General features: G+C 52.3%; 1 protein-coding gene across 1 annotated transcript; it reads left to right on the top strand.

Annotated features, from left to right (window-relative positions):
• Positions 1–422: 422 nt before the first annotated feature.
• Positions 423–26,220, top strand: PPM1F (protein phosphatase, Mg2+/Mn2+ dependent 1F). The gene is made up of 8 exons (XM_049790694.1): positions 423–509; positions 6,977–7,209; positions 10,828–10,970; positions 18,006–18,208; positions 18,375–18,563; positions 18,747–18,890; positions 20,908–21,001; positions 23,850–26,220. The coding sequence occupies exons 2-8, from the start codon at positions 7,013–7,015 to the stop codon at positions 24,227–24,229; spliced, it is 1,350 nt and encodes a 449-aa protein (XP_049646651.1). The 5' UTR covers positions 423–509; positions 6,977–7,012; the 3' UTR covers positions 24,230–26,220.

Here is a 26,220-nt window from a genome sequence, read left to right as displayed (position 1 = left end):
CAATTTTACCTGGTCCAAATATTCTAGTTACAGGTCTTTTAGAGATGACAAGTGCCTATATTCGAACACATACACAGAGGGTCAGATGAATTCTGATTTTGTAAACTGTATTAAATCAGATTAAAAAAAATCACATAGCTCGATGTAACTTGCATTTGTTCTCAGGGTTTTTACTTGGAGACATTTAAGTCCTGGTGACACAATCTCAAACATACAACTGCTGCGTATCTGTCATATCTGTCTCTAAAACTGCAGCCAGGTCTCAGGCTTCTTAGCCACCACGCCAGCCAGCCAGCCTCTGGCGTGGTCTCCTTCCAGTGGCCTCTCATTCATTCAAGTGCGCCACCTAAATGCAAAAGCTCCCCGCGGCCGGCCTCCAGGGGGCAGCAGAGACGCAGCTGCCCCGGCCGGGGACGGACTGCGCCTGCGTGGCGCGGGAGGCCGGGGACGGGAAGTGGGCGGGGCGCCGCCGGAGCCTAGAGCTGGGCGCTGGGCGGCTGCACTGGCAGGTGAGGCCCTGGGGGACTTTGGGGTGCGGGAGGTGCGGGTGCGGGGCCGGGCATCTATGTGGGGGGCCCAGGTAGGGGATCTGCAGCGGACAGAGGTGAAACGGGGCGCGGAGAAACCAGAAGGGGATTGCAATAGATGAACTGGGGAGGCAGGGACCCCAAAAATAGGGATTTGGGGGTTCAGCCGGGAGCCGACCCTTGCGTGGAGCATCGGAGGAGACGGGAACATTGGGGTGCCCAGAGTGCAGAACTGGGGAGGGTCTTTGGGACCTCCTTTGGGGGTGTGGCTGAGCCAGATGGGGACCTAGAACCCCGCAGGATCTTGGGGTTCCTTGTCGCACCCCCAATCTCCTGGGCCTGTCTCTACCCTGTACCACTCATAGGAGCAGATGGCTGGACCCTCTAGCCAGACTCACACCCCACCAACCCTTGAACCCTTGCACCTTGCAGCACCCTCACGATGGCCCCCATGGCCCTCTCCAGGGTGAGTTTTAGGGTTCATGTGTTTGGGTGCCAGGAGGGAGGGAGGGGTTCCACCTCTGTGCTGTGTGGCCTCAGGCTAGCCCCTTGACCTCTCTGCTGTTATAGAGACCTGGTGACCTTCTTAGAAGCCCAGTCAGGGCCCCCTTCTGCCCCCCCCCATGACATGTGGCATTCCTGGGGGCTGTTCTGTGTCCTTCCCCCATTGGGATACAGGGGTCCTAATGGGAAGACACACATCTGGAGTCTCTACCCCTCTCTGGCCTGCCCTGAGGCTTCACTCTTTGCTTTCTGCCTCTAGGGTGCCCAGAGCCCCCCTGATGTGTGGGGGCGGGCATGTCTGCTTCCTGCCCTAGGTCACCTCTGAGGGTGGCCTGGCCTCCCTAAGCCTGTCCCCTCTCTGCCCCATCCCAGATCTATGCATCTCAGCTCAGTTCCAGGAGCAAACCAGCCTTGTTCTTCTGCCCCAATAGTGACCCATCAAAAAGCAGCCAGCTGACTTCTAAGTTCCCTGTAAAGCCCCCTGAAAGCCCATGGCCACTACCTCTTTGTGAAAACAGTTTCTGTGACCCCTCTTCCTGTGGGGGAGCCAGGCTGGAAGGAAGCATCCTCTCCGCCATCACTCCAGCTTCCTGCAGCTTAGAGTAGATGGGACAGAGCAAGCACTGGCCCAGGAAGTCAGGCCGGAGGGTCCCGTTCCAAATGGGGCCCTGAACATGCGTGTTATATCAATGTTGTCACAAACTCTTTTGTTTCTTTTTGGTTTATCTTGGTCACACCCTTCCTGGTGCTGAGGGACTGTTTCCTGACTCTCTGCTTAGAAGTGACCCCCCCCCCCTTAGTGGGGTTCGGGAAACCAGATGTGGTGCCAGGGATCAAACATCTATTAGCTCTGTGCAAGGCTTACCTGCTGTGTTATCTCTCTGGTCTCATTCTTTTCAAATAGATGTAGGAGAAGATCTGGAAGGATTTATACCAAACTCTACCCAGTGGTTATTATGAATAAAGGAATTAGATCCAGGGCTGGAGAGAGAGCCAAAGGACCATAGCACATGCTGTGTATACTGGAGCACTGAGTTCAGAATCAGAACTAGCCCATAACGCTGCAGGATGTGGCCCTAAAAGAGACAGAGGGACCAGAACAATAGCACAGCAGGGAGGGTATTTGGATTCTATCCCTGGCATTCCCATATGGTCCTGCAAGCCTGCCAGGAATGATTTCTGAGCACAAAACCTAGAGGAAACCCCTGAGTATGGCTAGGTATGCCCCCCCTCCCAAAAAAAAAAAAAAAACAAAGTAAGAGAGAGAGATGAAGGGAGGAGTGAAAAATGGGTACATCATTTCTCCTTTTATAAAAATAAGAAGAGGAAGAGTGTTTGCCTTGTACTTGCTGGCCCAGATTTGATGCCTGACATCCCATATGGTCTCCTGAGCCTGCCAGGAGTAACCCCTGAGCCTGGCTGGGTGTGGTTCTAAAACCAAAAAAAGAGGAAAAAAAAGAAAAGGATCGGGGCTGGAGAGATAGCATGAAGGTAAGGCATTTGCCTTGCATGCAGAAGGTCGGTGGTTCAAATCCTGGCATCCCATATGGTTCCCTGAGCCTGCCAGGAGTGATTTCTGAGCATAGAGCCAGGAGTAACCCCTGAGCGCTGCTGGGTGTGACACCCCCCCCCAAAAAAAATAAAAGAAAAAAAGAAAGAAAAAGAAAAGAAAATGACATGAGGGCCCGGAGAGATAGCACAGCGGTGTTTGCCTTGCAAGCAGCCGATCCAGGACCGAAGGTGGTTGGTTCAAGTCCCGGTGTCCCATATGGTATCCCGTGCCTGCCAGGAGCTATTTCTGAGCAGACAGCCAGGAGTAACCCCTGAGCACCTCTGGGTGTGGCCCAAAAACTAAAAAAATAAAAAAGGAAAAAAAAAAAGAAAATGACATGAATCTGAAGGTTGCCTAACAATGATCCAGTTTCCTTTTCTGAAGTGTAAAATTTTTCCTTCAACCAAGTTCTGAAAGTAGGCATGACTCAACAAATAATTTTGCCCATATCACGTAGAAATAAAAAAGTAGGGGACGGTGAGATAGCACAGCAGGTAAGGAGTTTGCCCTGCATGCAGCTGACCTAGGTTTGATTCTTGGCATCCCTCATGGTCCCCCAAGCCTGCCAGAAATGATTGCTGAGCACAGAACCAGGAGTAACCCCTGAGCATCTCCAGGTGTGCCTCCACCACCAAAATGTTAGTACTATCAATAAGTTAAGCTTCTGAGTAACTAGTAAGTAGGAGGGAAATTTTGGGGGTCCATACCCAGCAGTGCTCAACACTTACTCCTAACCGTATGTAGTGCTAGAAATTGAACTGGGGCTGGCCTCATATGTTTTAATTCCTTGACTATTTTCCAGCCTACGGATAAAATATTTAATTTTTCCTGCAGTTTTGGGGCTCAAACCTAGGGCCTCTCATATATGTATGACAAGGGCTTTATCACTGAGCTACATCCCTGATCTAAATTAATACTTTAATTGGAAAAAAAGGAGAAAAATGGTCTGATGGCAAGTAATATGTGAGGCAGAGTGTTGTGAGGTCTCAGAGACGGTGTTGGTCCCCGGGAATGAATCTGGTAGGGTCGAAAGTGGAATGTGAAGGGACAGGGTGAGATGGGCACAGACTCACAGCTCAGAGTTCTGGCTGGGGCTGCGGGCACAGAAAAGAGAGAAGGCTGCATCTCAGAGCTGGTCACTATTAGGGCCAGATCATGGGACCCCTTCTGATTGCCCAGGGCTGCTTTGGGCTAGGATTTTTTTGTTTTGTTTTGTTTTTTGTTTTTTTGGGTCACACCCGGTGGTGCTCAGGGGTTACTCCTGGCTGTCTGCTCAGAAATAGCTCCTGGCAGGCACGGGGGACCATATGGGACACCGGGATTCGAACCAAACACCTTTGGTCCTGGATCGGCTGCTTGCAAGGCAAACGCCGCTGTGCTATCTCTCCGGGCCCTGAGCTAGGAATTTCATCTTTGTACCTTTGTGTTTGGGCCTCACAGCACCCAGAGCAGGGATTGCTCTGCTCCTGGATTAGTGTGTCTGCCTGCAGCTTTGGGAGTTTGCTGGTGAGAGAAGGCAGTAGAGAGAGGAAGCCCTTAAGCCTGTTGGCCCAGTTAAGACCAGGCCCTGGTGTGGGCACAGAGGAAGCCAGCACATCCCCCTGCCCTGCCCATGCATGCGACTGGCATCCATGCTGCCCTCATCTGACCCACTCAACACCTGTTTTGCCTCCTGTCCCTTGGAAGGGCCTCGCCACTGCAGTGCAGGGAGGATAGGTTGTGGGGCCCAGGGAGAAGGGGGAGACATGGAAGCATGGTGAGCATCAGCATTCCAGGGTGTGGAGCCAGAGGTGGCTCACGATCCAACAAGTCGCCTAGGTACCTAGTAGCCACATGGCAGGTAAAGAGTCTCAAATCCTTTGCTAGAAGCTGTAGTAAGTGGGCAGGCTAAGGTTAATAGCAGCAACCCCCAGGTTTCTGGGGCAGTTTGGGGCACTAGCCTCTCGCTGTGCGCCCCAGCAGGTTGAGTGTGCTCTGCACCCCAGACTTGGTCACTGCCCACACAGGATTTGTTTCTCCATCGTGTGTTTCCCCCCCCCCCATCCACCCCCCTGCTGCATTGCTCGCATTTCTCACTCCTCAGTCATGCCAGGGTCCTGGCTCCATTCTCTGCCCAAGGGCCTCCAGCCCCTGTGGGAAATTCTCCCCATCATCTGGGTTTTCATTGGTTTCCCTGCTTGACTCAGCCTGCAGGTGCTGGCCTGCCCAGCCCACCGCCTTCTCACGCTTTCTCCTTCTTGCCTTCTGGCCTGCTGGTCATGCAGCGTCTGTCCTCTCTCAGCCTCCCGTCTCTTCCTTTACTTTGCAGTCAGCATCATACCTCCCTGCCCTCACAAGCCAGGGCTGGCCCTGTTTTGTTTTGTTTTTCTGTTTGTGAATAAATGTGAAGGGTAATGGTGTCAGCGAATTTAAGTCTGTCTTCCATTCTTCCATTCCAGTGCCCCAAGTTCCATATTGCATTTCTTTTTTTTTTTTTTTTTTTTTTTTTTTTGTGGTTTTTGGGTCACACCCGGCAGTGCTCAGGGGTTATTCCTGGCTCCAGGCTCAGAAATTGCTCCTGGCAGGCTCGGGGGACCATATGGGACGACGGGATTCGAACCGATGACCTCCTGCATGAAAGGCAAACGCCTTACCTCCATGCTATCTCTCCGGCCCCTATATTGCATTTCTTAATTGTATACTTTTATCTTTTTTGTTGTTTCTTTGGGGTTTTGTTTGTTTGTTTGTTTGCCACCCTCAAAAACGCTCAGGGCTTACTCTTGCTCTGCTCAGAAATTGCTCCTGGCTCGGGGAACCATGTGGGACGCTGGGGATCAAACCGCAGTTTGTCCTAGATCAGCTGCGTGCAAGGCAAATGCCCTACCACTGCGCCATTGCTCTGGCCTCATGTATACTTTTATTTTGGTGGGGTTTCTTTGTTTTTGTTTTGGGTTGGGTTGGGTTGGTTGGGTTTGATTTGAGTTTGGGGCCACACTAGGTGGCATTCAGAGGTTACTCCTAGCTCTAAACTCAGAAATCACTCCTGGCAGGCTCAGAGGACCATATGGGATTAAACCCGGGTCCTTCCCAGGCTGGCCACACGCAAGGAAAATGCCCTACAGCTGTGCTATCGCTCCAGCTCCTATACTTTTATTTTGTAAGTGAGTGAGGTTAGGCCACATCTGGCTGTGGTTGGGAGCTATTTCCTCCAGCTCTGTACTGGGGGTGAGGGAGCACTCCTGATGGTGCTCAGGAGACAATGCAGTGTAGGGGTTGGAATTGAGACCCACTACCTATAAGACTAATGCCTTTATACTCATTCTTTTCATTTCTGTGTCAGTGCTTGCTGTCCCTATCTGAGAGACGAGAGGGTTTTTGCTTTTATCTCGTCTCTGAATTTGCTGAGCTTTCTCTGCTGCCTGTTCACGGATGAGAAACCCCACTGGCCTGGCCTGGCCTTCCCTGTGTGTGCAGCTCTGTTCTTGTAGCAAGAGCTCACTCACTCAGCTAATGTACACAGTGCAGGAGCAGTTGTAGGTCCAGCAGCCGTCCCCACTCTGCTCCTCAGCCACCCCCTGATCCTTCCTCCCATTGCCAGCGCCACGCAAAGTGACAGAAGAGGTTCTCATGCCATCCTGCCCTGTGTTCACTTGTCAGAATCTGGATGGCCTCAGGACAGGGGCAAGGATTGTCTCCTGGCTCCACAGATATCTTTCCAAGAACCTGGCTTGTGTTTGCTGTCTTGAGAGCATCAGCAACCAGCAGTATTTCCTAGGCAGGGGCCAATGCCAGGGTCCCCTTCCAAAGAAAATTGTCTAGCTTGCTTATTACCACAGCCTGTACGGGCAGTCTGGGAAGGAATTGGATCAAAAGGAAGATGGGGGGAGCTCCTTGCTGAGCAGGGCAGCAATGAAGTGTGTTAGGAGAGTCTGGGCCCCAGAGGGCAGATGGTGGTGGGTAGGGTATGGGATAGTGGAGATGGTGAAGGGGGCTGTTTGGGTCTGGAGAGCTGTGGGCTGCTGTGGGTGAAAACAGGCATCTGGACAAACCAGGGGTCTGTCTGCTCCTTGGCTGGGGTTCATGTGAACTAAGGGTGATGGGGCAGGGCTTGGGTGGAGACCTCTCAGGGTACCCCTGAAACCTTTCTCCTGTTCTCCCCCCATGGCCTGTCACTTAGTCCCCTAGTGACCGCCTCCTGCTATCCTGGTCACCACCTGATAAGAGCTGGCCTCTATGCCAACACAGCAGCCAGGACTTGCTCCTTATACTTGCCCCACACACATACCCCTGGCTGTCCATCATGAAGGGACCAGAGATGAATGGGGCACCATGTTCCATGCTGCAGGGCCAGAACTCAGAGAACCCAAGAGCAAGGTGCTACCCAGTGTCTCTGCTGACCCTTTTGTCTTTCCAGAGTGAAGACTCGCTGGAGCCTCGGGATGCCCCGGGCATGGCCTGTGGCACCCCCCTGCAGAGCAGCCAGATGGCGGAGGGGATCCCAGGCTTCCTCGACACATTCTTCAGTGACTTCCCAGCCCCGCTGGGCCCCGAGAGCCCGCTGCCATGGGATGTGCCTGGGAAAGTGCTGAGCCTCGAGGAAGTGGAGGGGGAGCTGCTGGAGCTGGCGGGGCACTTCCTAAGGAGCAGGTAGGAGAGGGGACCCCAGACGAAGCCAGTGCACCATTGGCCTCTTCACTGGTTTATGGAACCCAGGGGTTCTTTCCTGCACACTGGGGGCAAAGGTCAGAGTGTGCAGGCTCCACTTACTCAATGCTTTCTTATTGTATTTTATTTTGTTTGGATTTTGGGTCACTCCTGGCAGCGCTCAGGGATTACTCCTGGCTCTGCATTCAGAAATCATTCCTGGAAGTCTGTAGGGGATGCCAGGAATCGAACCGGAGTACGTCCGGGGTTGGTGCTTGCAAGGCAAACGCCCTACCGCTGTGCTATTGCTCTGGCCCCCACTCAATGCTTTCAAGGTGAACCCAGGGGTTGGCTTGATGGGCTAAACATGGGCTTTGGACACAGAAGGTTGTGAGCTTGATCTCTGGCACTTCATGGGCCCCAAGCCCAGGCTCAGGAGTAGCACCTGAGCACAGGGCTAAGAGAAACCCTGAGTGTAGCAAGATGTGACCTAAAACAAAAACAACCAATGAAAATCTGTTCCCAGCATTCTCTCCCCATGTTACGAGCAGCCCTTCCTTTACCTAAAGACACATCACTCCTGTTGGGGCTTCTTGTCACATGCTGTCCCCTCCCCACGCTGGTCCGTGCTCTGTCTACATGTTGAATGGTCATCCATCGTGCTGGACATGTGGCCTCCCTGTAGCTAGGTGATCTCGTCTTAAGCCTGCAAAGACCAGAGTCCCAGACTTGGGCCACTGAGGCTGACTGCAGCACTCCTGTTTGTGTCCCGGGTCTCAGGAGGAACAGTCCAGCGGGCTGAGAGACACAGGCCTGCAGTCATGGTAGGCCATGTGCTCATCATAGCAGGCCACCCCAAGCCCAGACAAGGAAACTGGGGCACAGAAGTGCTGCACATCCACAGTCTAGACAGTTGGGGGTCGAGGCAGGGTGTCTGCCTGCTGGCTGATGTCTTCATGACCCCATGTCACTCCCCATGGCACTATATCATTGGTCCCCCGTCTCTTCATCATCCTAATCCAAATCCTGTTCCAGCGTTGGCGCATTACTGTTTAGTTAACTTAGGTTTGGGGGATGCATCCAGTGCTTTAGACTCCTGCAGAGGCTGGGGTCAGGAAAGGAGGGGGAGCCTTAGGGAATAGGCGGCCATGCTATACTCTGCACATGAGCTCTGCTTCCGAGAGAGCCAGAGTCATGCTGGGGGCAAAGGGAGTGACTGGGAACAGAGTCTGGAGAGGTGTGCCAGGCAGAAGCAGCCACTCAAAGGAGGCCACAACGCAGAGCCTGGGCCCTAAAGGTGCCAGTATCACTATCCAGTCACTAGTGTCACTGTCCAGTTCACTTCCAGGTGGGGACAGAGAGGACAGTGCCCGAGGGAAGGGAGCTGGCTGAGGAAAGGGCTGTTGTTTTCTCTCAGCAAGGAGGACGGGGTGGTGGTGGGGAAACAGTGCTGGGCCTAGTGGGGTACTTTAGGGAAGGGGAAGATATCTCCCAAGAAGACCAGGACTTCCTGAGGAGAATGCCCATCCCCACCCCATACCACACCCCAGGGGCCTTGAAAAGTGGGTGAGGGAGAAAGCAATTGAAGAGCTAGCCCTGGGCTCAGGTGTTGAACCAACCAGCACCCAGTTAATTAGCCGGATGACTAGCAGGCCTGAGGCTGGGAGAGGCTGGAATCATGGCCCCTGGGGTCTGAATTTGGTGGGAAGGGCTGCACAGAAGTCCCTTCAATACATTAACACCTCACATGCCCCATGAATCTTCCTGGAGGCACCTTAAAGTGTATTATCCAGTCTGATCTTTCCACCTTCCTTGGGGGATTTCACTGTGGTGATCTGACTTGTTCACCTACTTGGGTTCCTAGACCCCATACTAGCTTCCACCAGCCCAGATTGAGAACATTGCTCCTTCCGAAGAGAGTGTTCAAGATTTAGTCACCCAGGGTAGGATGGGACTCTTTAACCGCTTCCCCCACCATTCAGTGTCCCTAGGCTGTCTGCCTGCAGCACTGTCTCTCTACATCCCTCTCTGCTGCACGATGACTGCCCCTCAGGTCTGTGCCCCCCTTCCTGGCTGCTCCCTGCACCGCCCAAACCTGGGAGCCTGTATCTGTTAGGACCCTGGGTGGGGCGCAGGGGTGTCCAGGAAGCCGCCGGCCCACAGCCAGGCATTGTCTGGGTTCTGGACCGGAAGCTGCTCCCTGCCTTCCACCCCTACCTCCATGGTCCTGCAGGAAGCCCAGCATGACCTCACCAGGAGCCCAGCACTGTAGCCTCTTCTCCCGGTCATGAAAAGGAAAGGTCTGGCTGGCAGGAAACCCCCAGAGAGCAGAGGAACTTATTCCTCATGTCTTAGCTGATTGTTTTCCAAGGTTCTCCCTCAGTCACTCTCATTTGTGAGACTCACTTGTTCATCCTGGGGTTGGCAGAGAATTGCAGGCAGCCTTGGGGTGGGCTGCTGGGATGGGGTTTCCACTGTGGTTCCAGCTCAGGGTATGTCCTGGGCACTGCTGGGGGAGAGCTGCCTCACCTCCTGTGTGTGTGTGTGTGTGTGTGTGTGTGTGTGTGTGTGTGTGTGTGTGTGTGTGTGTGTGTGTGTGTGTGTGTGTGTGGTTTTTGGGTCACACCTGGCAGCGCTCAGGGGTTACTCTTGGCTCTACACTCAGAAATCGCTCCTGGCAGGCTCAGGGGACCCTATGGGATGCCAGGATTCAAACCACCATCCTTTTGCATGCAAGGCAAATGCCTTACCACCATGCTCTCTCCAGCCCTGCCTCACCTTCTTAGAAGCAATAAAAATTTCCATCAGTCTGAGGCTTCCCTCTGTCCATCCTCAGCTGCCCTTTGTCTTCCATCTCTCCCTACCCCGTCTCCCCAGTTCGCTGCTCTTGCCCACGGAGGACCCTGCAGCTTATTGGTGAAACCCAGGTCTTGCTCCTCCATAGCTGCATGCAGAGGCCCCTAAGCTCACCCCACTCCTCCCCCAGCTATTGTCTGGCCCTGCATAGGTGGGTTCCTGCAGCCCCCGCCCATTCCACCTGCCTTCAGCCCCACAGGCTGGGCCTCTAGAACTTAGACATGCCGCGGCCCCTGTGCTGCCACATTTGCTCTTCATGCTTCAGCCCACCTGGCAGCCCCCTCTCCCATTGTGCCCCCTTCACACCCTCCTGATCCCAGCTCTGCAATTGCTTTGACTAGCCCCTCCCCCAGCTATCCTGAACCCCACCAGCCAAGCTTGCAGGAGACTGGCCAACCTGCAGCTCCCACGTCCCTTGGGGGGAGCCCGGTATTTTCTTTCCAGCAGTCATCCGTAGCTCCAGGCTAATTTCCAGGAGGAGCCTACGTGTGTGTGTGTGTGTGTGTGTGTGTTTGTGTGGTCAGTCTTACCAAGGAGTCAGCCCCACCTCTCTCCGTTCTCCTCCCCTTTGCAGTTGTCATGACGATCAGGGTTCTTCTACTTCTGTTCACTGACTATCTCTGCAAGCCAGAGAGCAAGAGCTTTAGAATGCAGGGATTACCAAGGACAATGCCACTGTGCTACTCTCCCATGTGGCGCTGAGGATCGAGCTCGGGCCCTCCGCCTCTGGCCTTCCATCACCTCCCTCCTTGTTTGCATCCCCAGGAATGCTGCGCCCTACCTCGCTTCGTCTCTGGCCCATGAAGCTGTGTCCCAGTTGTTACAGACAGATCTCTTAGAGTACAGGAAGTTGCCCCGACCGGAGGAAGAGGAGAATCAGGAGGAAGAGGAGACAGACCCTATAACCCGTGAGTTCTCAGGCAACAGACCCACCACCAGACCAGGGAGGGGCAGCAGGGAGTTCTAGTTTGGGAATCCCAATTCTGCTAGTGGATAGGTACTGAGGTGCAACACACTCCCTCACTCACAGCAGGCTGATGGGAACAGGAAGTAGTGCCTGGGATCAAGCGCAGGTCAGTGATGTGCAAGGCAAGTGCCCTCTCTGCTGAGCCATCTCTACTGCCCAATGAAATACCTCGTTAAAGGAATCCATGCTAGTATTTTAGTATTTTATGTAATTACTACCAGAGCATCAACTAACCCTTTCATCACATCAATTTTCTTTGGTTGTGTGTGTTTTGTTCTTGGGCCACACTTATCAGTGTTCAGTGCTTGGGTGACATGCAATCCTGCAGGTCAGACCCTGGGCGTCTGCATGGAAAGCAAGCTCTCCAGCCCTTTGCACCATTTCCGTGGTCCATCATAACCTTACTTTATTTTTTTATTTTACTAATATCTTTATTTAAACACCTTGATTACAAACATGATTGTAGTTGGGTTTCAGTCATGTAAAGAACTCACCGCTTCACCAGTGCAACATTCCCATCACCAATGTCCGAAATCTCCCTCTTCTAAATTTAGCATTGTTGGAGCTCTGGCCACAAAGAAAAGGGTTGGCAGGGAAAGGAGAAACACGCTGCCTCTTGAGTGTGTTGGGCGCCCCAAACTTTTTCATCCATGTCCACTGCCTTGTCCCAGGCTCCCTGACCTCTTCCCTCCTGATCTGAGAGAGAGCTCTGCACTCCTAAACAGCAGATTGACTTCTGCAAAGCCAGAAACAAAACACCCTCAGCCTTCTGCCTTTGTCTGGGAGACGCTGGCGCCACCTTCTGGTAGGAAGGTTATGTGGCCACCAACCGAGCCCTCCGCCTGGAGTGCTCCCAGGCCTCTAATAAGCAGGTGGCATCAATGAGTGAAGCCTTTTCTTTTTTACAAAATTGTTCACGATTGAGTTTCAGTCATACAATGTCTACCACTCTTCACTAGTGCACATTTCCCACTACCAGTCTCCTCAGTTTCCCTCCCGACCTCCTCTGTGACTGCCACTGTAGTAGGCCTCCTCCTTCTTCACTTCCATCCTTCCTTCATCCCATTCTTTTTTTTTTTTTTGGTTTTTGGGTCACACCTGGGAGCGCTCAGGGGTTTCTCCTGGCTCTATGCTCAGAAATCGCTCCTGGCAGGCTTGGGGGACCATATGGGATGCCAGGATTCGAACCACTGACCTTTTGCATGCAAGGCAAACGCCTTACCTCCATGCTATCTCTCCGGCCCCTCATTCTTTTTTTTTTTTTTTTTTTTTTTTTTTTGTGGTTTTTGGGTTACACCCGGCAGTGCTCAGGGGTTATTCCTGGCTCCAGGCTCAGAAATTGCTCCTGGCAGGCACGGGGGACCATATGGGATGCCGGGATTCGAACCGATGACCTCCTGCATGAAAGGCAAACGCTTTACCCCCATGCTATCTCTCCGGCCCCTCATTCTTTTATTTTTCTTCTAGATACTGTGGTTTACAATATTGTTATTGAAGGGGTATCATACATACCACTTTATCTCCTTTCAGCACCCAGTTCTTGTCCAGAGCATTCATTTCCTGCCAGAGCCCAGCTGCCAGAGATGGGCCTGCACTGTTGGTGTCTACAGAGGCCATGCTGGTGATACTCTGACAAATATCTCAAATTTTTTTTATTAGAGAAGCCCAGAAAAATACTTAGGCCAGGAGAGGGAGAAAGAAGGAGAGAGAGAGACGGGTTTGGGACCAGGGTAAGGCCAGATTGAGGGCCAGGTAAGAGGACCAAGTATACGATGTAAAGCGAAAGGTAGCCAATGGTCTGTCCAAATTAGGGAGAAAAATCATAGACAGAGGTAGAAACAGTTCAATACAATTGCTACGTCTCTTCTAACTGCCATCACCTCTCCACCCCATATCTTCCTGGGGAAGACTTTATAGACTCAGCCAGCCAATCGCAATTAGGGTCTTACTTAAAGGGGTGGACCCCTTTTATGGCTAGCTAGTGCTGGACTGATGTTGGGGTAATACAGTGAGGTAGAACAAGATTTCACAACTATCATTGTCATAGTGCGCCCTTCTCTGCCCTAATTGCAGTCCCGGCTTCCTACCATAGACCAGTCCTCCTGGCCCTCATTTCTATTGTCTTTGGGTATTATTATTATACTACCTTTTTTCATCCCACAAATGAGTGCAGTCATTCTTTGTCTATCCCCCCCCTCTCTCTGACTCATTTCACTTAAGGCTGAGTCCTTGTTGGCCCCAGCACTCAGGAACAGCAGCCGCACACACCAGGCATGGCCCTTGCCTGGGAAGGCAGGCTCTGCTGCGTGCCACCTCACCTCAGAGCCGCCGGGCAAGCGTTCCTGTTGCTTTTCATTCTCACCAGTGATTGCTGTCTGCCGGCTAGGCGGGCACCAGGTCAGGTCGAGACAAGACTGAGTCACACGGCCCCAGGCAAGAAAACAAATGCACTTTTTCCTGGGTGTTGGGGCTTGATGAGAGCATAGAGCCTGTGGCTTGCAGAGGGAGAAGGAAGCTGGCAGCAGGCTGGTTCTTTGAGCACTGGCATATTCAGAGAGAAGGAAGAGGTTGGAGGAGCTGAGTGAGCCAGACTGACCCCATGCTATAGGCCTGTTTGTCCGGAGCTATGCCCTCCCGTCCTACCAGAGCCCGGCTTTTATGTTTTCCCCTTTGGTGTTTTGGACCATACCCAGTGGTGCCCAGGGCACCAAAAAGTGCTAGGGATAAAACCTAGATCTTCTACATGCAGAACATGTGCTCTCACTCATCCTTGGAGTTCTGTCCCAGGACGTACTTTTTCCCAAACACTCAAATGGACCCCTGTCATGGATATGGACAGTGTGACCTTAGTGCCTTAGTGACTAGGTTTCCTGGGCTGTTTGTTCCAAGCCTGTGGGAGGCACACATCTTCTGCTGACACCTTTGGGTGTGAATGTGACGATGCCACTCTTCATGTCCACTGTGTCTCAGTACCTTGTTCTTTAGTCCTGCACCCCTCTGGTGAATGGCCCTAACTTCCGGTGTCCTGCTGTCTTGTATTGGCCTAGTAGGAATCCAAGGGAATGTACAGAAGTGAATGGGGCCCCTGAGGCAGGGCACTTGGCCCTTCCTCATTCATCTTTTCCTTAGATGCCAGGCTTAGGTAGGATCTGGCCTTTAGTGTTGTGGGTGTGTATTACCTGTTTCCACCTGACAGATTGCCTCAAGCCTTAATGGATTAAAACAAGAAACATGGGGCTGGAGCGATAGCACGGAGGTAGGGCGTTTGCCTTGCATGCAGAAGGTCAGTGGATCAAATCCCGACATCCCATATGGTACCCCAAGCCTGCCAGAAGTGATTTCTGAGTATAGAGCCAGGAGGAACCCCTGAGCACTGCCGGGTGTGACCCAAAAACAAACAAAAAAAAACAATTAACATGTATCAGCCTGCAGTCTTACTGCTGGAAAATGGGAGCCAATGAGCTGGTGGCTGAGGCTAGGGTCTCAATGGCACTAGGATGGCCTCAGTTCCTCTCTGTGTGGCCTCTCCACAGAACCCTTGGGCTTCCTCACAGCATGACACTGTCCCAGGTGCTGGTGATTATGGAGGAGAAGGAGCAGAAAAGAATGAGCCACAGGGGCCGGAGTGATAGCACTAGGGCAGTAGGGCATTTGCCTTGCACAAGGCTGACCAAGAATGGACCCAGGTTTGATACCTGGCATCCCATGTGATCCCCCAAGCCTGTCGGGAGCAATTTCTGAGTGCAGAGCTAAGAGTAACCCCTGAGCACCCCAAAATCAAAAAAAAAAAAATGAGCCACAGCAATTGTAAGGACCTAGTGCCTGTTGGATTTCCACTGGTTCTGCCTCAGATCCCCACTGAAGGGGCTTCCCTCTTGAAAAGGGAAAAAAATTAAAATTTTTATGGAACTCTTTTGCTTTTTTGGGAGGGGGGGATTTGGGGCCTCACACAGCAGTGCTAAGAGCTTACTCCTGGGTTCGTGCTCAGGGGTCATTCTAAGAGATGTTTAAGGGATCATCTGGGGTGCTGGAATTGAGCCAGGGTCTGCAGGATGCACCTTACCTGCTGTACTATCTCTCTGGTCCCTGTGGAACTTTGTGTGACCTTGCCCAGCACCTGGGCTAACATGTGCAAAACACTAAAAAGTAAGTGCAAAGCATCATCCTTAGCATGGCTGTTTGCAGACCTGGCACTGTGGTTGCATATTCTGCCCTTTCGTCTCTGGATCCAAGGGGTAGAGACTTTGTCGTGTGCTCAGTACAAGAGACTTGTGGAATTTTCTAGCCTTCCCTTTTTTTTTTTTTTTTTTGGTTTTTGAGTCACACCCAGCAATGCTTAGGGGTTTCTCCTGGCTCTACGTTCAGAAATTGCTCTTGGCAGGTTCGGGGGACCATAGGGATGCCGGGATTTGAACCAATGTCCTTCTGCATTCAAGGCAAAAGCCCTACCTCCATGCTATCTCTCCAGCCCCTAGCCTTCCCTTTTCATGACAGCTATTCACTCTTTTTTTTCTTTTTTTGGGGGGGGCCACACCCAGTGGTGCTCAGGGGCTACTCCTGGCTGTCTACTCAGAAATAGCTCCTGGCAGGCACGGGGGACCACATGGGACACCGGGATTCGAACCAACCACCTTTGGTCCTGGATCAGCTGCTTGCAAGGCAAACACCGCCATGCTATCTCTTCGGGCCCTAGCCTTCCCTTTTCATGACAGCTATTCACCCTTTTTTTTTCCTTCATAGCACAACTTAAGCATTTTGCATATTTGTAAACTCTTTAGAGGTCTGTCTTAAATTTTTGTTTTATTTAGGGGCCAGAGCGATAGCACAGTAGTAGAGTCTTGGAAGCGGCTGATCTAGGACAGACCTTGGCTCAATCCCCCGGCATCCCATAGGGTCCTCCCATGCCAGGAGTGATTTCTGAGCGCATAGCCAGGAGTGACCCCTGAACGTCACAGGGTGTACCCAAAAAAGCAAAAAAAAATTAATTAATTAAAATAATTTTTTATTTAAATCATTGTGATTTACAGTTCTTCATAATTAAAATTTAGACATACAATATTTTAACACCAATCTCCTTACCAATGTCAACCTCCCTCTCCCAATTCCATACCTCCCCCAACTCTGTCCATCCTATCATCACAACAGACAGCCACATTTTTAAGGTTTGGTTGTTAAAGTTTGGGTCTCAGGATTTTCATTGTTATTGACTCTAGCTTGGATGTTTAGTTCTGTCCTATCCTTTTATTTTTCTTCCTTTTTTTTTTTTTTTTTTGGTTTTTGGGCCACACCCGGCGTTGCTCAGGGGTTCCTCCTGGCTGTCTGCTCAGAAATAGCTCCTGGCAGGCACGGGGGACCATATGGGACACCGGGATTCGAACCAACCACCTTTGGTCCTGGATCGGCTGCTTGCAAGGCAAACGCTGCTGTGCTATATCTCCGGGCCCTTCATTTTTTTTAAATTTCTATTTAAATCATTGTGATTTACAAAGTTTTTTTAAAGGCTATTTTAAGCTTTAGGTTTTTTGTTTTGTTTTGCTTTGTTTTCCTAAATTAACTTTGAGATCTTTGTAGACTTGCATGACAGAGAGAACCCACACATCCTTCATCCAACTCCCCCAGCAATCTTGTCCCACAAAGCCTCGGGGGAAATGTGACGCCAGGATCCCCAGTGACCTCACCCCAGCACTGACCTTCATTTCAGCTGCTGCCTCTTTGCAGGCAGGCAAAGAAAAGGCATTGCGCAGTGTGTTGCTTTAGAGACTGACCCAGGAGGTTATCCTGTGATCCCTACATGCTCCTCCTCACCACTCAGTTCACATGGGGAAGGGCCTCTGGGCCAGTCCTGCCCTTATGCCGCACACATGTGTCTGTGAACACGTGTTTCTTTCATTTCCCTGGCTGAGTGCCCAGGAAGACACTTGGTGAATGTGGCAGTGCACGTTTCATGACGGAAATATTTTGGGGGTTTAGGAGCCCACACCCGTCTGTGCTAAGGGCTTCTTCCTGGCTCTGTTCTCAGGGATTACTTCTGGTGGGCTCGAGAGGCTGAGGTGTTGGGAATCGAGCCCTGGTCAGCCTCTTGCAAAGCAAGCACTCTACCCATTATACTGTCACTCCGTGGTGCCAGGACATCACTTTTTTGGGGGGTGGGGGTGGGGTCACACCTGGCAGTGCTCAGGGGTTACTCCTAGCTCTGTGCTCAGAAATTGCTCCTCGAAGACTTGGGGGACCATATGGGATGCCAGAATTCGAACCATCATTTGTCCTGGATCGCCTGCATGCAAGGCAAATGCCCTGCCACTGTGCTATCTTTCCAACCCTGGAAATCACTTTTTTTTTTTTTGGTTTTTGGGCCACACCCTGTGACGCTCAGGGGTTACTCCTGGCTATGCGCTCAGAAGTCGCTCCTGGCTTGGGGGACCATATGGGACGCCGGGGGATCGAACCGTGGTCCATCCTAGGCTAGCGCAGGCAAGGCAGGCACCTTACCTCCAGCGCCACCGCCCGGCCCCGGGAAATCACTTTTAATAACAGTTTGATTCTACTTCACCAGGAAAATAGGCCCCAATTTGCCTTGTCATTGGGTATCTAGTGTTTCTAATTGATGTGCCATTATAGCTCATTATGTACTTTGTCCCAAACTATGGACAAACAGTTCTGTGATTTCCCCCTGTTTCTTTAGGGTGGGCTCCTTCAAGTACCACAGTCCTACTGTGGGACCTGGTACAAATTGCTAAACCCCACATTTCTGACTAATGCCATGGGCTGTCACATAAGGTTTATGAGGCCAAGGATCAGAAGGCCCCAGGGTAAATATGCTGCTGGACCTGTGCAGGCCTGTGATGGGGAGCAGGGGCTGGGGGAGGTGTTCTCTGGAAGCTGCAGAGATCCAAAGGGAAAGGTTAGGGCAGGAGGGAACAGAGCCTCATTGGGTCATGGTAGTGCTGCCCTAAATGTTCCTTCTCATGCCCTTCAGTGCTGGATGCCAAAGGTGTAGCCAGGAGCTTCTTTAACCAGCTCTGGGAAGTCTGTAGCCAGTGGCAGAAGCAGGTGTCACCGGCCACCCAAGGTCCACAGCGCCAATGGCTGGTTTCTGTCCATGCCATCCGCAACACCCGCCGCAAGATGGAGGACCGCCACGTCTGCCTCCCCACCTTCAACCAACTCTTCGGCTTGTCTGTGAGTACCCCATGTGGGGAACATAGGCAGGAACTCTGGCTGTCTAGTAAGGGTCACCACAGGGTCACTGCACTGCAGGGACCGCAGGCCATGCTGGCTACTGGCTTTCCCCATGGAGGAACTGAAAGCTAAGTCGAGGTGGTGACTGCATGCTCCTCCCCTCCAGGACTCAGTGGATCGCGCCTATTTTGCTGTGTTCGACGGTCACGGAGGGGTAGACGCCGCCCGGTATGCAGCTATCCATGTGCACGCCCAGGCCGCCCGCCAGCCAGAGCTGCCCACCCGGCCCGCAGAGGCCCTCCGACTCGCCATTCAAAGCACCGACCGCATGTTCCTCTGCAAGGCCCGGCGGGAGGTGAGGACAGAGGGCATGCTTGGAGGGGCCTCCTCTGGGGTCAGCGGCTTCTGGGTGAGAACAGAGGCCATGCAAGAGGGCTAAGCCCCAGTTGGCAGCCATGGTGTTTCCTTCTTTCAGTCCTGGGATGGGACTTACCCTAGGCCCCAACCTGGGGCTTCTGAGACTCCTCTCTCCTGGCAGCGGCTGCAGAGTGGAACCACGGGGGTGTGCGCGCTGGTCGCCGGCCAGACACTGCATGTGGCATGGCTCGGGGACTCACAGGCCATCTTGGTGCAACAGGGCCAGGTGGTGAAGCTGATGGAGCCACACAGACCCGAGCGGCAGGTATGGAAGGGGCTCCCTCCCCTGCAAGGTGTAGATGGCTGAGGCCCTTCCAGCAGGTACTGGGGTGAATCGGGTTCAGGGGCCCTCCTGGTGCCTGCCAACCTCACCTGATCTGGGATTGATGACCTTAAAACTGGGGGTATTGACAGCAGGAGCCCCAAGTGACCCATAGGTGACCCATTCCTGATTCCATGTGTCTTTGTAAATGGGAGCCTGGAGTTCTGGTGGGGAGCAGGCAGCCTTGCAGGTGGGGGTTCTCCTGTAGGGTCTTGTCAGCTGACACCTGCACTGTAAAGAAAGGGGTGACCTGAGCCCAAGAAGCCAGGCTTGGAGCTTCTGTTGGGCAGAGGCGCCACAGAGACTACAGGTCACTCAGCTGCCCTGCCTGAGGCCATGGTCTTATGTCTCACCTCATAGGCTGCTGTCTCCAAGGTGGTTTGTCCAGAACTGGCATATCCAGGCCACCCAGTGTCCAGCCCCCTGCCCCATTCCCTGACCCTCAGGCTGCCTGCACTTTTTCTTCTCACCTGACCACGCATTGTGCAACCGAGCTCCTGCCTGCATGAGTCTATAGGAAGTTTTTGTCCTTCCCCCTTCTGATGGCATGCTCCCAGGACCCTAATTTTCCTGACAGTAGCATAGCTGTGTGTGGGGACTGGGAGGCCTCCTGTGGCCCTTCTGCTGCCTCAGGAGTTCTGATTATCAGGAAGCTTCTGGAAATTCCTTTTGAAATTCCTCCTGCTACAGGAAGTGCAGCCGTGAGTCCTGCAAGGGCCAGTCCCAGCCTGGCCTAACCTTTCTTTCCCAACCTATTATCTTGATAGCTTGGGCTCACACCAGTCTGCAGGTATCGGGAAGGTTGGAACAGGGAGAAGACTGACTTTGGGGAGGGGTGCTGGAGAGGGGTTGGGACATCGGAGAAGATGGTGCTGCCAACAGCAAGGGGCACAGTGGGGTAAGGGGTGGAAGACTGGTACCCTGTATGTCCAGAGTCTGGGGGGCTAGTGCAAAACACCCCTGGAAATGGGTAGGGCTGGGTACACAGGCCACAGGGAGCTGCAGAGGAGGGGTCTGGCATGAAAGCAGGAAACAGGGTACATAAAGGTGACTATACTATGGGGACAGGAGGAGCAGGCTTTCTGGGGTACAGAATGACAGAGAAGGGGATCTTGCCCAGCCAAATAAGGAAGTAGCTCCTCTGGGAATGGGGTCAGGAATCAGGCAGGAAGGCCCTGAGGGTGTATGTGTCCAGATGTTATAGAGTACAGAGGAGGTGACTCAAGCCCCAGGATGTCCTCACTCTAGACCCAGTACAATGATGGAGAGGAGCATCCATCATTGGAGGGAGAGTCCCAGGATGGGAGCAAGGCCAGAGGATACTCAGGGAAGGCTGGGGACAGGAGTAAGATTCAGACCTAACCATGGGGACCAGAAGGGAGTGACTTCTCAGATGGAGGGACCAGGCTCATTTCCCAACTGTTTCCCTTTGGGCATTTCCCATGCCAGGGCATGGAGTTGGGACTCCAGTGTGCAAGGCAAGGCCTATCTCCCGTTTCAGACCACAGAGGTTTCTGAAGCACTCCTGACTAGATTGGGCCTCTGCCGTGCCCTCTCAGGCCAGACACACAAGGCCTTTGAGGAGCAGGAACCCCAGGGCCTGGCTCAGGTGCCATCTACCCTGCCCTGCCGCATGACTGTACCATTTCATGCATTCTCTTGGCCTAGCAATAGCCATGAAGGGGCAGTTCCCTCATGTGAAGTCCCTCAGAGTCCCCAGGTCTGTCTGATCTCAGAGTGCATACATCCACATTACTGCCTTATGAATCTCACCCTGATCCCTGTCACTGCTCAGAGATGCCACTGGCATCTCCTGGCTGGTTAGCTTCATAATCTATTCAGCCATGTCTGCCACAAAAGAACCACTTGGGCCATGTTCCATTTCTGTTTTCCTGATGCCTCACTCAGGCCTCAAGAGCGCTGGCTTCTTTGCTGGGCCCTCACTGGCTTTCTCCCACAGGACGAGAGGGAGCGCATTGAGGCGCTGGGCGGTTTTGTGTCTTACATGGACTGCTGGAGAGTCAATGGAACCCTAGCCGTCTCCAGAGCCATCGGTAAGAGCAAGCCTGTAGACAAGATATGCCCTGAGCCCCGGCCTCTTGACCCCTCTGGGCCCAGGACTCAGCCAACTCTTCAGGCTGGGGGGCTATGAGTAGAACGTCAGTTCACAGTGCCAGATTGTGACAGTGCACTGGTGAACTGTGTATAGGTGATGGTTAGAAACTTCTAGGGTGAGGCTGTGTCTCCATTAGAGAAGAAACCTTGCATATGGAGAAATTATGTTCAATCCCTAGCATCAGAATAAAGGAAGAAACTTCTGTCTCACAAAAAGAATTCCAGGGGGCCAAAGTGATAGTACAGCAGGAGGGAGGGTTGCATGTTCATTCCCAGGCATCTAATTTGGTACCCTGAGCCCCCATCAAAAGTCATTCCTGAGTGCATTAACTTCTGAGCACAGCTGGGTGTAACCCAAAAACCAAAATCAAAACAAACAAACGAAAAAAGGAATTGCAACTAATCCTGCAGTTGTATCCTGTTTCTTTGATAAATAGATAAATGCTCAGAAAAAAAATATCTAGTAAGAAGCTTTCTTTAATTTATTTTGGGGGTTTGTTAGGCCACACCTGGCAGTACTCAGGGGTTACTTCTGGCTCTGCACTCAGAAATCGCTCCTGGCAGGCTCAGGGACCCTATGGGATGCCGGGGATTGAACCTGGGTCCATCCCGAGTCAGCCGCGTGCAAGGCAAATCCCTACTGCTGTGCTATTGCTTTGGCCAAGAAGCCCATTTTTAATATTCCATAAAGGCTTATTTTTGGTGGGTGGAAAAATAGGGTGTGGGGTTAAGGTCATTGCCTTGCATATAGCTGACCCCAATTTGATCCCTAGCACTATATTTGGTCTCTCAAGGACTACCAGGAGTGATCCCTGAGCACAGACCCAGAAATAAGCCCTGAGCACTGCCAAATGTTGCCTAAAGCCCATTTGTTTCCCTCCCACTTGCCCCCTTTTAAAAGCTGAAAAAGGTTTTTCTTTTTTTTTTTTTGTTTTTTTTTTTTGGGTCTCACCCGGCAGTGCTCAGGGGTTACTCCTGGCTCCATGCTCAGAAGTTGCTCCTGGCAAGCACGGGGGACCATATGGGACGCCGGGATTCGAACCGATGACCTTCTGCATGAGAGGCAAACACCTTACCTCCATGCTATCTCTCCGGCCCTGAAAAAGGTTTTTCATCCCTACTGCCCATCCAATTATGTAAGTGGCCTGTCACTGCCACTCCTCATCCTTGGTGCACTTTCAAGTACATTGGTTACCTCTATTCAAAAACAATGTTCCTGTAACAACTTTTATGGACGACGACAGAGAGAGAGAGAGAGCACAGGTAGGGCTCTTACCTTACATATGACCAAACCTACAGTCCCCTGAGTAACCAGGAATGATCCATGACACCACCAGGTGAGGAGCAAAAACCTTGTAAGCCAAGCAGCACTAAAGCTATGCAGCCATTCACATTCATTAACATAGAGCATTGTTTGAATGTGCCCAAAATATACCCATCAAAGAACACCTGCAAGGGGAAAGTCAGAGCAGAGCAGAGCAGGAATGCTGTGATAAATTTAGTGCTTTCAGAGGAGCCCAAAATTGCATACACCCCAAATGCTGCAGAACCAGCCCTGAGTATACCCTCAGCTCTTTGCTCTCACCATGGCAAGAAAATCTTCTGGTTTCTTCCTATCGGGGAGAGCTGATACGTGAGAATATCATGAAAGTGAAGTGTTGTCATACATTTGAAAAACAGGGGGTACCTCACTAACCCCTGCAACTGTCCTTATTCACTGTGGTTGCTTCTGGTTCTGGACACAGGCCACTGTGTCAGCCTCTGCAAAGAGGACCCGAATGGCAGGTTTGGAGGGGAGACCCCTGCATGGTCTGGGATATGGCAGTGATGGGGTTGGGGTTCAGGTGTGCACCTTCGAGGGCAATCTCAGAAAGGGGCAGGGGAGCAGCCCAGAGCTCCCAGAGGTGAGGGTAGGTATGAGGAAGGAAAGTGAATTCAAGCTGCATTTTGAAGGTAAAGTCAACAAATATGCTCACAGGTGAGATGTGGGGCCAAGAGTCAGGGAACTCCTCCGGTTCATACCTCAGGCACTGGGTTAACTGGTGGGCTGTGATATCATTTTTCAACTGGGGGAGCCAACAGAGCATTTTCTTTCTTTATTTTTGTTTAATAAGAACAGGCTTTGGGGTCAGAATGATAGCACAGCGGTAGGGCATTTGCCTTGCACGTAGCCAACCTGGATTCGATTCCCAGCATCCCATATGGCCCCCCCCCAAATGATTTCTGAGCGCAGAGCCAAGAGTAACCCCTGAACACCGCTGGCTGTGGCCCCCCCCCCCAAAAAAAAAGAACAGGCATTATTGGAAGGTACTGAGGAAGGGGAGGGAGAGGATAAGAAAGGAAGAATAATAAAAAAAAAAGAGCTCAGACTTCTTCAAAGATTCAGTACACAATCCAGCAAGAAAGTAGGAAAGTACATGTCAGGAGGAGGAAAGATGCAGATGACATGTGTGTGAGCCTAAGGATCCTGCACCTGTGTTCAGCAAAGCATCTTCACAGGAGGAAAAGTAGGTGTGTCCTACTAACAGTGCCAGATGCCATCCACTCCTCTGTTCCCCATAGTCGTGGTACCCATGGCTTTGTGGAGCTGCTTTCTGGCCATGCTGAGTCCCAGCCCCTCCAGAGACACCAGCAAAGACTGTCACTTGCTTCACTGCATTGAGATCCCCTTGTGGTCACCTGTCACACACGCTGTCTGTGTGGGTGCTAAGGAAAATGGTGGGTGAGGGGCCTGGCCAGGCAGCTATTCCTTGTTCCACTAATGCCAGCCATCTCTCTTCTGCCCAGGGGACGTGTTCCAGAAGCCCTATGTGTCTGGGGATGCAGATGCCACCTCCTGGGAGCTGACAGGCTCCGAGGACTACCTGCTGCTGGCCTGTGATGGCTTTTTCGATGTTGTCCCTCACCAGGAGGTCAACAGCCTGGTGCAGGCTCACCTGGCAGTGAGGCAGGGCTGTGCACTGCGCATCGCCGAGGACCTGGTCGCCGAGGCCCGGGAGCGGGGCTCCCACGACAACATCACAGTCATGGTGGTCTTCCTGAGAAACCCCCGAGACCTGCTGGAAGCCAGGGCTCAAGGGGCAGGGGACGCCCAGGCAAACAGGAGGAGCCAGGACCTATCTCCTATCCCCCCAGAGCTGGAGTCCACTGCTCCACAGAAAAGCTAAGGGGTCCCCATCTCTCAGCCCCTCCCAAGCTCTTCCTTGTCAATGCCTTAGGACCCGGCAGGTGGCTCTGGGCAGGGTACCATCCTCGCCGCCCTTTCCCCAGGACCCCAGCCCCCTTGTGCCACTGCGCTGCTCATCTTGGTGGTTGTGGACAGTTGGGAGAGTGGTGTCCCCCACAGCTGGAGTGGGCCAGCGAGATCCCGGGAAACCTCGGGACATGACAAGGTGCCAAAGAGCCAAGGCCTGGGAGGAGGTTGGCACAGACCAAAGGTGGATGCTGCCAATGGTCCCTCAGCTGGCCCTGGAGCTGTGGATGCTTTCAGGCCGTCCTGGTTGCTATTCCTTTCACCCAAGCCAGGAGGGCCTGTGAGTAGATGCAGATGAGGGGTGGCTGCCCAATCTGCAGCAGCACCACCCCCAGGCCTGGCCTCCCCCTACCCTCTCCCTCTAACCCACGGAGCGGAGTGTCAGTGATTTCCCTCCATGTCTTTGTGTTTAGATTTTTTTTTTTTTAACTCCAGGGGAGCGTCTTGCCCAGAAGCAGTATTTCAGGTCTTGTCTATTTTCATCAGTGCCAAGGTAACCTATTGCATAATTTAAGCAGAGCTTAGCATTTATTTCATCCCTTAGGAAACTGAAGTATTGATGGGAGGGAGTGGCCTCTTTATTTTTGCAGTATTATTTTATTGTTTTTTTTTTTGGTTTGTTTTCTTTTGGGGTTACATCCAGAGATGCTCAGGGGTTACTCCTGGTTCTGCACTCAGGAATTGTTCCTGGCAGTGCTTGGGAGGACCATATGGGATGCCAGAGATTGACCCTGGGTTAGCCGTGTGCAAGGCAAATGTCCTTCCTGCTGTACTGTCACTCTGGCCTCCTCTACTGATTTTTATTTTTCTAAATCTGGATTGAAAGAAATTTTCCCCAGGTGGTGTTAATAAGCCATTCAAGTGCCTTAACAGCCCAGTCATGGCTAGGGCCGAAGAGCACCAGATGGTGTAATGGGAAATTTGAGTTTCATAGAAGTAGGATTTGTTTTGTGACTGTGGTGGGGTTTAAGCTAGAATTCTCCCCAGAGTTCTTTGCCTCTTTGTGGTATGCCATGGACAGGAGACTGTGGGGAACCCTCACCCCCACCTGCCCCCGCCTACGTTGGTTGTTTGTGTCTCTGACTGGCCTCCAATGGAAGGGCCTAGCTCCGTGAGACAAGTCTGCTGCTACTGCTGCTTGGCTGGAATGTTCCAGAATATCTTGTAGTTGCCGGTTGAATTTATTGCTTTGAAAAAATGCATTTAAGAGCTCTGAGTGGAGCTCAGCTGTGGAACCTGAAGTGATGCAGCCTTTTGGTCTGCCCTGTAGCTGGTAGCTCCTTCCCCTGTACCCCACTGTCAGTCTCCAGTGAGGCTACCCTGGCAGTGAGACGGGATTGCTTGGGAACCTTAGTCTAGATGAAATAGGCTGATGCTTTACCAAAGAGCAGAATAAGTCTGAACTGGGGGAGGCGCCCCCACAGAGAGGAGGACTCAGTCTGGCAATTTTGGGGTAGAGTTGGGGCTGTTGAGGACAGCAAGAGTAAACCTGATGCCAGGCCCCAAAGCTGGGAGGTCCTGAGACACATCAGGCAGGGAGGGGATCGCTTCCCCCTGGTAGCAGGACCCAGAAGCACCCTGCAGTGTACCCCTCACCCCTTCAACCCTGGCAAAGAGCAGAAGGTGGCAGCTGCCCCTTGTGAGGCTAGTGCACTGTCCAGGGAGGGGACACTGTGCAAGTTCAGCCTTCACCCCATATCCCACTGGGCACCAGATCCCAGGACCCCTGTGCCAACACCTTGCTCACGTGCCCAGACATGATTCTGTCAGGCAGCTACTCTGTTTGCCCTGAAGCTCAGAAAGCCCCTCCTAGGCAGATAGGCAGGTGGGGCTCCATTTCCTCTAGAGCCCCTCTCCACCGTATTCCTTTTCAGTCAGGACTCTAAAGTGAGTGTCTGAAGTGAC

This window comes from Suncus etruscus, chromosome 17 (genome assembly GCF_024139225.1).
Source record: "Suncus etruscus isolate mSunEtr1 chromosome 17, mSunEtr1.pri.cur, whole genome shotgun sequence".
NCBI lineage: Eukaryota > Metazoa > Chordata > Mammalia > Eulipotyphla > Soricidae > Suncus > Suncus etruscus.
This window is presented reverse-complemented; position numbering and strand designations above follow the sequence as displayed.

Bases quoted from the DNA above. Each gene is read 5' to 3' on its own strand.
- PPM1F (XM_049790694.1), top strand. From the start codon at position 7,013: ATGGCCTGTGGCACCCCCCTGCAGAGCAGCCAGATGGCGGAGGGGATC. The intron at 18,209-18,374 runs GTGAGTACCCCA...CCTCCCCTCCAG, and splicing joins ACCAACTCTTCGGCTTGTCT to GACTCAGTGGATCGCGCCTA. The intron at 18,891-20,907 runs GTATGGAAGGGG...TTTCTCCCACAG, and splicing joins CACACAGACCCGAGCGGCAG to GACGAGAGGGAGCGCATTGA.